Source organism: Cyprinodon variegatus, unplaced genomic scaffold (assembly GCF_000732505.1).
Source record: "Cyprinodon variegatus isolate N-32 unplaced genomic scaffold, C_variegatus-1.0 Scaffold23, whole genome shotgun sequence".
NCBI classification, from domain to species: domain Eukaryota; kingdom Metazoa; phylum Chordata; class Actinopteri; order Cyprinodontiformes; family Cyprinodontidae; genus Cyprinodon; species Cyprinodon variegatus.
Window position 1 is genome coordinate 1,583,685 of NW_015150476.1, and position 14,423 is coordinate 1,598,107.

Here is a 14,423-nt window from a genome sequence, read left to right on the forward strand (position 1 = left end):
CTTTAAAACTATACCAGATTCCATCCACTCTATATAAAATTATCTCTCTTTATGTCAAAATAATTGTACCAATTTATTGAATAGCTCCCTAGGAATTTAATGACATATTTCATTACATATTTGCAGAGGTGTCAAGTAACGGACTACAAATAGTTAATTATGGTACTTAAGTACACTTTTTAGGTATCTATACTTTACTCCATTACTCATTTTTATTCCTACTTCTGACTTCTACTCATTCCATTTTCACACAAGTATCTGTACTTTCTATTCCTTACATTTTTTTAAACAAACGTTACTCGTTACTCTTGGTTTCGATTTAATGTTTTAAAATATTGATTTCACGTCATGTGCGCCATCAAATGCAGATCATTGGTGCCATCCACGTCTAGTGAAAACTAGTGTAATTGGATAAGTGATATAACGCAAACACTCATTGGTTAGCTAAAGGAAATCATCAGAAGCAAGCAAGTGTTCTTCAAACTGTAAACTTGAATTGTCTACGCCATGCTACAATGTTGGATTCAGAAAAAGATGTTGAAATATCTGAAAGGTCGTACACAGGTGGGAGCGTATCGGGAGATGGAGATGGAGACCAACAAGACCTCCCTCATCCTTGGCCCTATCTCAAAGAATTTTCGAAATAGTTGAAAAATTTAGCTTTTAATTCATATAGTGGCATCTGGCTGTTTTTTTTTTTAAAGGTTACTTTATACTTTTATACTTTAAGTCGTTTTTGGAGCACATACCTCTAAACTTTTACTTGAGTAAAGAGGTCAAGTTGATACTTCAAATTTTACCAGAGTATTTTTAAACTGCAGTATCTATACTTCTACTTAAGAAACAAATGTGTATACTTTTGACACCACTGCGTATTTGTTATTAGTTCTACATAAATTCTGTCTCTTTATTAATCATAGTTGGATGAACCTCTCAAGGTTTAAGTTACACATGTTTTGGTGAAGTCAGGCCCTTCAGTACAAACTGTTTAATAAGAGCAGGAATCTATAGGGGAGCTAAACATCAGTAAAAAAAAAAAATATATATCTTAGTGATTTCTATGCTTACATTTTTTTTTTCTAATATCCATTTAGTTTTACTAAAATATGTTTTAAATTAATCTAATCAGTTGTGAAGACATACGAAAATATTTATGCTGTTCCAAACAGCTTCTCAGTTGGCAGTATTTCAGTTTAGCTATCCCAGACCACATATTGGCACTTTGAACAAAAATAACAATTCTAGTCAGAAGTTTAAACAAACCCGTCATCTGCATGAAAGTAATAGAAACTTTAGGCTTTCAGTAATTTATCAGGACTTGCATTATTTTCTCTGGAGTTGTGACAAATAAAGAAAATAAATCAGGGACTTGTTCATCATTTCTTATTGAGTTTTCTCTAATCCAGACAGGAGCAGTAATACAAGCACAGATTCTAATATACTGATATAATATTTGCTTAATTAAAACAACAACATATTTAGAACTATTAGAACTGTTCAGAAAACCCCACCATGTTTTTTAAAGCAATGACATTCTCCTGATGTCAAATATATTTTAAAAGCATTAACATTTAATTCATCTTTGACAGCTTGTTGAGAGTTTTTCAAAATGACAGGATCCTCAGTATAGCATGCAACTGTATGCCCATCTTAAACAAACCTGATAAAATGCAAAAAAATTATCTGATAAGCTTTTCTGATTGGATTAGGAAAGGAATTAAATTCTTGGAACATTTATTCGAAGGATACAACTTTATCCCATTTTCACAGTATGGGATTTAAGAAAAACAAATTTTTTAGAACATAAACAGATCAAGTCTATAATAAAAGACAGATTTTAACTAAGCAGGTTTACAAAAGCAACCAAATGTAAAGGATTTTCTAAACCTCTAATCCTCCAAAATTACTGCTCAAAATATATTGAGGAGATTGCCCAAAATAGAATAGTTAATATCTCTTTCCCCTGGAAAATGACAGAATGATTTATAAGCTAGCCTTGATCAAAATTCCTGGTCTAGAAATGTTAAATTAAAACAAATTTAATCACTGTATTAGTTGGGGGAGTGTATGGTCATTCAAGGGTCTGTGTCGGTTGACACTACTCATGTTAGCACCAACAGCATTACACGAGCAAGTAGAAAACAAAGCTGTTTACAACTTTGTCAAAGCCGTTCAAAAGCAACAGTTATTTCTTTCTAGTTTTTCCCATAATGTGTTCATAGTGATGATATGTTTGAGCTAACTCAAGGAGTTTCTCTAGATATTTACATGTGCGAACCCTCGCCAGCAGTAGCTGCTGCTTGCTGGCCATGTTTCCACACGGATCCGTCCATGTCGTTACAAATTTTCCCAAGGGCTCCAAAATTCTGTCCACATGGGGGACATGCAGAGAAGTGTGGCACCCAAAATGGCATAATGTGGCCGTGTGGAACTTGAGGATGCGTCAAGCATACACCAAGCTTTAGGGTGGGAGAGGTGGGGGCACATCTACCCTCCCCCATTTTAAATACATAGTAGTTAAACAGGTAACAAAACTACATCTCAGCAGGATGGGGGGGTAGCATGGGGTCTTTCATACCTCTCTACTCTCTGTTCCACCTGTGGGGCGGAAAAGGGGGCTGCACCCTTGAGGTCAGTGAGAGAGCTGCATGGGGTTTCTTGCTCTACAGCCTTTGGTTCCCATCCTTTGGCTTGAAGGTGTTGTTTGTCTGCCGGGATCGTGATACTGGTTCCAAGCATTTGGGGGTTCAGGTTGTGGGAGGGTTTGGCAGGTGGGATACGGCATCTGTGCACACATGCCTCTCAGCTTGTGGTATGGGTCTGCCTGGCTGCCTGCCTTTACGCTGTGTGCGGCCTGTGCCTGGAGTCAGGTGGGGTTATGCCGGGGCATGTCTGGCATCTAGGCTTGGGTGGCTGGCATGCAATACTTGACCTAGGGGGGCTGGCGCCATAATTATGATTGCCTGGTGGTAATGTGTACAAGATGTCCATATGGGTTGAGGGACCTGGACCAGCTGGGATTGGCTGGGGTCAGGGTGGGCCATTTTGGAGGGTGGCTACCTGCTCTGACATTACTGGGAGAGTGTGCGACCTATGGTGGTTGGCGTGGAGCGGCTATGGCTGGTACCGAGGGGGAGGTGTCCCTCCTAGCGGTAGTGATTGGGGCTAAACCTGGACCACATTTGGATTATTCATCCTTGGATGGCATCCGATACTCGACCCTTTTATTTGAGAGCTGAAGTGCCTGCTCCCTTCCCACACTCCAGGATCTATGTTATTTTATTTTTAGGCTAACTGTTGTTCTTGTGTGTGTATATTTTGAAAAGATGCATTGAGGAAAAGCTGAGGGATCGCTCTGAGGCGGTAGAGGTTTTCTGCCAGTTCATCCTTAGTGCTCTAATAATAATAGTAATCTAATAATCATTAATATATACGGATGTGACATGCTGGTTCTCTGGTCCACATGCTGAGATTGCTGTGGATTGCTAAACTGAAAACCATCCATTTACATATATTGGTACCACAAGAAATTTTTTTTTACTTTTTTTAAAATCCCACAATTTGTTTTAAAGGATTTTTTATGCATTCCCTTAACACATGTCTATAGTGTAAACACCCTTTCAATATGTGTGCTGTTTAGAATGATTTTTGTTGCATCTAAATGTCCCATTAAATAAATAAAAATCAGATGTTTTTTTCTGTGTGTGTTATTTTGGGGGTAGGGTGTGTGGGGGCTGAATTAATCCACTTTCATTAATATTAATCGGGTGATATTTTTTCCCTCACTACTTTGTTTCCATGGCCGTTATTGATTTTTCATTTTCTCTAAATTCCCAAAACGTCAATTAAAATGAGACATGTTTTGGAGTTTTTATGTGTTTGTTTTTTTTAGAGAGGGGTGGTTAATCCACATTCATTTATCTATTAATCAAGCAACTATCAACGATTTTTACAGTACACTACTTCTACAGCTGTTTAGCAGTATATTACTAATGAACAACAATGTTAATGTAGTCTAAAAAGCTGTAGTACATTGTTTTAAGTGCTTGTTTCCTAATAAATGAAATAGTCATAATTTTTAGTAGTTATCAGCGCAGCCCTGACTCCATAAACATGGCAGACATGCGGTTATGTCTCAGCAGCGGGCCAACCAACTAAATGAGGCATCTAGGTATTCATTTCTATGGTTTTGTGGACCTGAAGAAGGCATTCAACCATGTCCCTAGAGATGCATTGTAGGGATGCACCACGAGTAAAGAGTTGGGGACCCTTTACTTGGGGCCATCCAGTTCCTCTACAAGCAGAGCAGGAGTTTGTGTGGCATTGCTGGCATCAAATGCTCCTGGCACATTTTGGACTCCAACAGGGCTGCCCTCTTTCAACAGTCCTGATCATAACCTTATATGAACATGATTTTCTAGGCACAGCCAAGGGCCGATGTAGGTCTGATTTGGGAGGATTTAGTCTCTGCTTCCCAAACCATGTTCCAAAGAAAGAAAATGTGCAGTCTATACTTCACTGCTACCAGATAAAGCAATATAAATTAGCTCCACCAATTCCGCCAAAAAAAAAGTAGTCAAAGATTTCGTTATCTGAGCCCAAATGCTGGTTGGTGGCTAGGAATAGCATGTGGTCAGTGAGTGCAGAATAATATTTGACCAAATATTAGAGGAGGTGCAGGTATTTATTTGGTGCCTTTATTTTTTCTCTGTGTGGATAAGAAAAAATTCTAATAGAAATTTAAACGAGCATCATTACCTTGTTTTTTTGCACACTGGAAAAAAAGATGAAATCTATCTTTATATAGTTCAATTAGACCAGAATCCATGTGGTATTAATATCAATGATAAATCTATGTTAACTTCTCACTAAAACAGTTTCTCTAAACCAGTACAACTCTAGCTCGAACTTTCCCCCACTGAATAGAGGTTTAAGTGGAAAACATGAGAAGAGTTGCAACTATCATTGACTTAAAATCCCCATATCAAGGAAAAGTATTATATAAACAATAAAACTGAGCAGTTTTCCTGAGCCCAAAGCACTAACCAAGGGTGTTGTTAAAATAGGTAACGATGCAACAGAGTGGTGAAACACACCCTGGTCCAAGTTATTTTTAAACATGTGGTTAGCATCTATTTTAAAAACAGTAAACATTTAAAAATAACATTTCTCAGACTTAAGACTGGATGCTGTCTTTGTACTATTTTAAAATGAATGCAGACTTGAAATGTTTTGCACATGCATTGTTCTGTTTTATCATACACTGCTCTCCAGCAGCTTTTTTTTTTAACCACAAGAAGGGTGCACTAATATCTTGTTGAAAATGTGGGACACTGTAAAGTAGCTGTTTATTAAAGAAAATGTAATTTCAAAATGGTCTCTAGTTTTATGATAAGTGTGGAGAAGAATAATAATATTTTCACCACTCAGAGCTGAGTGTTATATAGTATCAAATGATGCAGGGTAGGTCACTTAAACCTATATACACCGCCTCTATTCCAATTTTCTGTCCAGCAATGAGTAGCAAAACAATACATCCTGAGAGCATGTGAAGCAGACAGCAAGAAATATCTGTTAAGTAGAACATAAAATACCTCTTCCACTTTCATTAGAAATAATACAATTCTACAAACAGTAATAATTGCGTTAAACAACAGACTGAGTGCTTACCACTTGAGTTCTGCGAACTGTTTGTATCAACCAAGCTCGTCTGAATCGCACTCTCTAATTTCCGCCTAAATGGGCTGTCTGTAAGGAAAAAACAAAATAAAAGAAAAAGCAGAAACAATATGTGAGTTTCTCAACAGAAAAAATAAAAAGGAAAAACTCAAATATACACAACCATTAGGTTGATGCAAAATTAATGGCATGCAGTGTACATTCAATTTTAATCTACGGCATTAAAATAAATCATTCTGACAGCCCTGAATAAGGATTTAAATGGTCATATTACATTTAAATATGGCTTTAATTCTGCCTATTCGTTTCATCTTTTTGACCCACTTCTACAATGCGAGTGTGTGCCGTGCTTTAAATAGGCTGAGTGCTTCTTAGCAGAACGATGGGTTGTGGAGGTGGGGGATGGTGTGGGACGACGGGAAAGGCTAAAAAAAATTGCACCATTTGAGAAATTGTCAGTTTTTGCTAATTGAAAAAAAAAGATGAGTGCTGATTTTTTTATTCAACTATCTTTTATGCTACAGCCTTTTTATACATTCTGTTTACAAGTATAATGCAATATTAAAATTAAACAAAATACCTTAACTGCCTGTTTATGTATGTCCAGTTATTTAATAAATACATTTTACAAGAGCACAGTGGGCTATTTTATTCAGCTAAGGTTGTTTATAACCCCAGTAAAATATGTTACAATTAGGAACATGCCAATAGCAATTGCATCACGTTTCTGCCAGTTTTAAATGGTGCAAGTCAATTCAAATTCCACAAAAAGCTCAGCTAAAAACTCCCTCAGTATCTTCTCATGGCTCATCTATATTCTGTCAGAGGAAAAGCACATTTTAAATAATAAATACATTAAAATCATAACCTATTTTTGTAAGAATAGCCTGACAATTTGTTTTAAAAGCCATCCACTTTATTTATTTTATTAAATCAGAGTTTAACTTAACAGGGAAGACTAGTTCACCCTTTACAATTATGTATATTTACAACTTTCTTTACTGTTCCTGCAAAACTGGGCAGCACAACATGTTGGCATATAAATAACAAAACAAAAAGCGAAATTAAACTTCTCTCTTGTGAATGCTAATAAAACTATATATAAATCACAGCACCACTTTATATTTCAATATGCTTACAATGTAGGTTTCTTCTTCCTTTAATACCTTTTTAAAAAACTTTGATGAGAATGAGTGTTTTAATGCTTGTACTTAAAGCAGGATTTACTTTCTTTTTTCATGCATTTCTAAATTTTTGCTTTGTTTTTATTTAATTTCTTCCTCTATATTCATACTTCTTTTGAGTTGGAAGACAAGCACTGATTAGACCTAAAGAAATCACATATCACTAATTTAGGGGAGTGGTGGCCTCGTGGTTAGGGCGTAGGGCATGGAATCCTAAAGTTGTGAGTTTGAAACCCACTCCCACAGACTGCTACTCTGGGTCTCTGAGCAAGACCCATAACCACTGATTGCTCCCCCGGGCTCTGCACAGGGACAGCCCACTGCTCCCCAAAGGGGAAGGGTTAAATGCGGAGAGTTCATTTCTCCATTTGAGATCAATAAAGTAAAATTTATTTACGTTTTATTTATAATATGAAATATATCGAGAGTGGCCCCGTTACATGCTTTTTTATACATCATAAACTGAGAAAAATAATCAAGTGGAAATTTATGTTCCCCAGGTATGAAGGATTCAATGATTTTTATATCGCTTGATGCCACAACTTGACTTATCAAAACAACATGACAGTTATATTTTTTGAAAGTCAAAATATGCTTTACAAAGATAATAAAGTTATAATGATTTTCTCTGCGTACTGGCATTCCGTTAATATTTCACGTGTGACATTAGATAAACAAACAAAACAAAACTTACTGCTCAAAGCTTTGCTCAGACCTATATTTCACAAAGGAAAAAGATAACGCACAGATTTCAGTCACCGTCCACAAACAGCACAACATGTAAATTCACATGATAATAAACAAAATGTATGGAAAATAAAGCCAGACTTACTTTTTATTTTACTAGCTTGGCTGTGGGTAAATTTACTCATGTCTAGAGTTCCACATTCCTGCGCCCGTGAGGTCTTCAAATCGAATGAGCCTTTAACAAAAGAATCTGAGGGTCATATAAAGTAAAACTTTAGGATATATGATATTACTCCTGTCATAGATTATTTTTTAGCAAAGTCATACCATTGCAATACAAGAATCAATTACATTCTGGCTCTGACAAGTCCAACTGTAGCATTTAAACTAACTTCACTGGTACTCAGAACTATTTTGGTATAAATTATTTGCAACTGCAAGATAAACAAGTAATCCATCAACTGTATTGCTAACAAGTACAAATAGCCCAAACCATAAGATGTTTAAGTACACTGACTTTTGTTGCAGAGGATCTTAAAAGAGAAGTAGAGGGGGAAACATTTTGAGAATCATTAAATAAACAATGTTTGTTACTTGTACTGTCTATCTATATTAAACATTTTTTATAAAGATTCCTTCACAAATTCAATTTGAGGCCTGAAACTGATTTATATTGAAGGATTATATTCATTTGATAAGTCAAAACCAGTTTTTAATTGTAACTGAGCATGTCAACATTGTCTTTTTGTGTATTTGATCTGTACAACAAAGAAGACAATTTTATTTATTAGAAGATTTTTGGACAGCTACAATTTAAAAGACTCACCCAATGGTGTATGAAGAGCAACGTGTTCCTGGTACGGGTTGAAGTATTTGTATTGCTTTCCACAGAACTCGCAAACATAGCTCCCAGTTTCTGGAGATGCAAATACACACAATTATTTACCATGATGGATTATGAAACAGTTATTTGATTTAGAGGTGGAAAAGAAGAGGTAAAACTAATGATAAATAAGAAGCTTTGTGATATTGTTTGCCTAACTGACTTTTGTGTTTAGCAGTGTTTTACCAACAGTGCTGTAAGCAGCTGTTTTCTTTATGAAGAAATATGTATATCTGAGTGTGCAGGTAACATAAGGCGAACAACTAAGGATCGGTTACCGAAGTAGATAAAAAATCTGACATTATGTTATAAATTAACTGCCTTTCATTCATCATCTGTTTATCCCAACCAGCCAAACCCTCCACTGGAGCGCCTTTGAAAACACATTTAGATCTGTTTATTTCATCTTGAGAGTCCTTCTAATGGTCTAAATTAGGAGGACAACTTATTGTAATTTTGTTTATCTAAGTTCAACTTTATCATTATAAAAGATTATAAACAGCGCAATTGCTAGAGTTCTGATGAGGATGGTACATGGTCATGTTGTGATCTGGCCACTTCTTCACAGGTCATAACAGTGTCTGACATCATACAGGTGCATCTAATTTAATGAACATATCCTCTAGGGCTGAAACAATCAGAATAACTGTGGCTAATTGATTATTGAAATAATAGTCAAATAATTTAGTAATTGATTAATCGTTAACTGGAGTATAGAAACTCTGAAACATGTCTTTAGCTGACAGAGAAACCCCCTTTGAACAGCAATTATACCAAAATTGTAAAAAAATATATATATATATGTTCACATTTTGCATTTAAGATTAAAAAACAACAACTGTTTTCTTCTGTCAATATCCTCCATACGGAACTCTTGAAGTGGAAAAGTTCTAGTTTCACCTGGTTTAATTTAATAAAGGTTCTTATAAGAACCTGTTGCAATCGGATTATTAATCAAAAAAAAAAAAAATTATTGACTGATCAATCAATTCAGAATTCTTTCAAATAAAAATGTTCACGTTTCTGATTCATGTGTATTGGGCTACTTTCAGATATCTAAAGTAACATTCTTCCTATATAAAATAAACATTCTTCTTTTCTAAAAATTAATTCTGATGAGAATTATTTCTAATTTCAGAACTCCACAACAGAGTTACTGCTAGTCATAATGACAATTTCAGATATCAAAAATGAATATAACATTATGGATATCAGTGCTTCACAAAGGATTTTAGGAGACGGCGGTGGGAGAGTCTCTGACCCTTGGGGGTTTTCATGTGTACACATTTTCAAGCTTAGGTTATCCCACTTAAAGGGGAACGCCGGTTTTTTTTGTTGGTTTTTTTTACATTGGGCCCTTGATTTTACGTTATTACATTATGTTTTACTCACCCATATGAGTTTTGTGTCATTTGGAGCTGTTCTGAATATATTCAGTTAGGTTATATCCAAGTAACGTCTTCCTATAAGCAATGAGTTGAAGGCACAAACTAAACTGTTCATAATGTATTCTTATGGTACGCCAGCATTCATAACATGTAGGCGAATTACTGTCCCCAAGACATCCGCAGTTATATTTTTTATATTTATATATTTTTTAAACCAAGCGGAGTGTGTATGACGTCATCTGCATTGCATTTGACACATCATAAATATATATTCAGTCAAGCTAATACATGTCAAAATGGCCAATAAAAATTTTTTATGATTTTAAGGTAACTTAAAATGTATTCTTACTAGTACAGTTACATTTTTTGCATCCTGAAATGTAATTTTTGCTGGCAAAAATGTAATTTATGATATCTATATGTACAGTTCTGACTAGCAGGAATATAGTTTTGACCGGGAAGAATCTTATTTTAGAGATCTACAAATGGAACAAAAGAGAGGACAGCACTTCTAATGAATGTCAAAACGGCCCTTCCTTTTTACAATCACATTGAAAATGTATTATGATTTCAATAGTTCAAGTATTTAATTAAAAAAGTGAAAGTCACATACAAATGTATTTCACTCAGTGATGTATTACAAGAAATTGCAACTTTTTTGACAATTATGGCAGAGAGGTGATGAAAAAACCTACATTACTGAGGTCTATGATTGTTTTCGAAAGTGGTTAGGACTCTTTGCTGTGTTTGGCAGAAAATCAGGAAAAAAAAATACATATATTTTGAAAATCACAACAGCCTAAATTCAAACACAATTCAGTCTTACTTGGTCCAATTTTCTGATAGGGCTCAACTGGCTCCTCCTCTTTAAGGCCATCAACAGGTAGTACCACCTGTTCATATGGATCTGAGAGAGACAGGAATATAAGTCATCTTAACAGACACCTTTTTTTTTTTTATCCGATTTATCTTTTAAACTCAATTTTGTAGAACACAATTACTTAGTAACTATTATTTCCTTTTTATAAAATGCTTCCCTGGTGAGTCTCTTGTTTCAGGTTTCAGATTGTTGATGCTATTAATTAAATTACAGAATGCAACAATAATTATACTGTTGTATATACAATACGATATACAATACATTGTCTAATAAAAGACAAATAATAAAGAAGACCTAGAGAGTCACTGAAAAAAGAAAACCAGCCATTTCAAATGTAACATTTAGATCATGCATTTTAAAATCTAACGTTTACATCTTCAGATGTAAGCAGCTTTCTCATTGGTAAGACTGTTGACAGTTGAATCATAACTCTACACAGAAGACTAGCTGTGATTGGTTTAACTGTGTTTTCTGTGTCCTCGAGGACCAGAAGGGTTATGGAAATGTTAAATTAAGTGGGTAAAGCAAAATGAAAATGCAATTTCAAATGGGATTTGAAAATGCAAGTGGAAAAATAAAATGGAATAACTTTTTTAAATGTGTGATTAGGGAAGATATTCCTAATCAGATTTATTCATATTTGGTTTTTAAATTTCCATTTAGACATAGGATTTGAAAAAACATTTTTAAATTCCAGTGTTCAATAATGAATTAATAAATGCAATTTATTAGTTCAACTTAAAATGTGCAATTAGAAAATGCTTTTAGATTTCAAACTGCATGTTTTAAATTACATTTCAAATGGCTGGTTTTCTTTTTCAGTGGCTACTCCATAAAATACAGACTTAATTTTTCACTTCCGCAATAAACTTTAAAACAAACATGTGGGGAAAATATTTAATCAGGTTTTTGGCAAAATGCCAAGACAGAGTTTCCAATATCACAAATAAACCACGAGCAGAGAGACACTAGAAACATCCTACTGTTTTTAAGGTCAAAATCATTATTTAAAATACAAAAAAAATGTATATATCTTTTATGTTACCATCCACTGCATGCAAATCACGATGCTCCTGGAAACAGCTGTAGTATTTATACTTCTTGCCACAGATGTCACAAGAGTAACGGAAGCTACCTGCAAATGAACAAAGATAAACAGTTTTTGTTTTATTCACTTAAAATGAAACGATAAAAGATTTCAGTTGCTCTACTATTTACATTTGAGAGATGAAAAGCAACAAAGAATGTATAATGGGTCAATAATCACCAGCTGACAGCAACGGATATGTTTCCTGCATTTTAAATATAAGAAAACAGGAATGTTAAATAGAGCCTTATGCAATGAAGGTGCAACCCGTCTAAAAAGAACCTGACCACAGGGCGGCATTCAGTAAAGCACTTTTGATCTCTCCTCACAAGTAGTTCACAAATCAGTCTTGGAACCATAAGAAATGATTTATGCTCTGCTTTTAGCCTTCTAGTGGAGAAAAATGCATGTATCACAGAGTGTAAATTAAATAATACAGACAGAGAATGATCAAATGGAACCCATTGAGATGAATCAATAAACATTTCCCAACCCCCCAAAAAAACAAAGTTAAAAGAAAAATCTCCATGACATGCATTTTTCCTGCATATATTAGCTATAAATCGCTTTATATGAAAGTGAGAACCAGACAAATGTAACATATTGTATTTTAGTCCCACAAAATCATCAGATCTCATAGAATTTTAGGTGTCATAAAATCCTGATGAGTTTCTAAAAAAAAAAAGAAGGTTGAAATAGATGAAAAAGCAAAACTGTATTTGAAGAAACATATATAAGTTAATAAATGGTCTATAAGGTAAAATTAAAACACTTGAATAAGAGAAGTACAAACAGCTGTGATTTGAACTGCCAACCCAAAGCAGGCAGATTCAAATAGAAAAACTCAGAGCAACATTAAGATAAAATCTGTTTAACTACATCTCTTCAACAGGCAGAGGTTTATTCTTCTCTTGATAATTAAATATCAGACTAATGTTTCCCTTGGAAACAGGTCCACCAAGACTTATGTAACTTAACAACTAGGCAACAGACTCAAAATCTATTTCAGTTATTCTTGTACTGTTAAAATCGTCCTGACTAACATATAAAATTTTGTTTGAAATGTATTCACAGATCTTACTCAATTCCACATTTGTTTTTAAAAAGTATTTAAAAAATACCCTGATAGAGACAGCAGTTTTATATCAAAGAGAAAATTAAGAAATTATGAAAGTATGTCATTAATTTATCTCATTTTAAAATATTTAAGTTAAGGGAATTTGAAAAATTCGAGAGCTTTTTATGGACTGAAAAAAAAGTTTTAGTTTTTTTTTACTTTTTAACCTTCTAGTATCTGATTATGTCCAATAAAAGGAAAATTGATGTTTGGCCGACTGGTTAAGTCAAATATATATAATTAAAAATATACATACCTCAGCAGACAGTAAAAAAAAATCTAATCATAAAAAACACCTTATTATTTATCTTTGAAAAAATATATATATATAAAAAAGAAAAACAGGTTTTCAAAATTGAGTTTAAGTATTTCATTACCAGAGTGAATATCTGGAGAAAAAATGACACAAAGGGTGAACAGATTGTTAACATAGTTAAATTAAAATAATTCTTTTCCACACAATAAATTTTGAGCTGCACAAAAACAGCTCAAATTAATGTTAGAGCTCTCAACTAACGCCCCAAGGTTTTAATATCACCCTACCCAATAGCATGAATAAAGCTTGGGCATTTTCCACAAATTTGATGATTTCTCGGCTTTATTCGGCCTAATTAAAGCTCAAATAAGACAGCCCCAGGCACAGGTGCGGACAAATTCATAGTAAATCAATTACAGGGTAAACAGCAAAGATAATTGGTTATGAAAGCATGATCCCTCTGGATGGGGTTCTCCTTGTTGTCTCTGTAAAGCAAAAGTAACAACACAGCTTTATAGAAAAATGTAATCTAACTTAACCTAATCTTACATGTAAACCCAAAGGGGTTTATTTAGCATCCTACTTTATTTTGTCATTTTCAAGCATGAAAAAAAAATACAGAAATCTCTGTAGTGTTGACAATCAGCAACCCCAGCCACTAATGTACAGACATGATACATTGGCGTCTCCCTTTGTTCTCTACCCACTCACACACACAATCAATACATCATCACCAGAAACGGCAGCTAATTCGATCAAGTGGAGTTTGTAGCTGACAATTTGTTTCGGTCCCTCCGGTAAACAGCAGAATAAACAATGCACGCCACAACTGACAGGAATGCAAATGCCATTGTAAGAACCATTGTGGTATTTTGTAATGCAAATACCACAAACAAACAATTCAATTTGTAAAAATTTCAGTTCTCTTGCTTGGAAGCCTTTTCCTCCTGAATAATTTATGTTTTTTTTTTTTTTTTTATTCCATTTTGCCAAATCCAAAAATATTATCCTTGCTGAACTGCAGCCTGCTCATACGGCTCTCTCTGAAACACACAACCTAATATAAAATACAGAGAATAAGAGAATTTCTTGTTTTCAAAAAGCTTTAAGCCTAGGTTATTGTTCAAAATAAAGATTTAATTGATCAAATATGAATAAGATGAAGATAGTTAAGAAAAACAAGTATCAGCAAAGATAAACAGAACATAACACAAGGACTTATTAAATAAATACATTTTCTATTAGTGTTTCATTATTAAAAT

General features: G+C 34.3%; 1 protein-coding gene across 6 annotated transcripts in view; it reads right to left on the minus strand.

Moving 5' to 3' along the window:
* Window positions 1-14,423, minus strand: part of znf618 (zinc finger protein 618) — a 53,366-nt gene that overhangs the window by 11,667 nt on the left and 27,276 nt on the right. For 5 of the 6 annotated variants that reach the window (XM_015392292.1, XM_015392307.1, XM_015392280.1 and 2 more), the window contains exons 5-10: window positions 11,747-11,836; window positions 10,648-10,728; window positions 8,377-8,466; window positions 7,696-7,800; window positions 7,558-7,578; window positions 5,671-5,748 (exon numbers count right to left, since the gene is read on the minus strand). In XM_015392292.1, the coding sequence (XP_015247778.1) occupies window positions 5,671-5,748; window positions 7,558-7,578; window positions 7,696-7,800; window positions 8,377-8,466; window positions 10,648-10,728; window positions 11,747-11,836 (465 nt within the window). The remainder of the gene's footprint in view (window positions 1-5,670; window positions 5,749-7,557; window positions 7,579-7,695; window positions 7,801-8,376; window positions 8,467-10,647; window positions 10,729-11,746; window positions 11,837-14,423) is intronic. The other variant, XM_015392286.1, reaches the window with a different exon arrangement.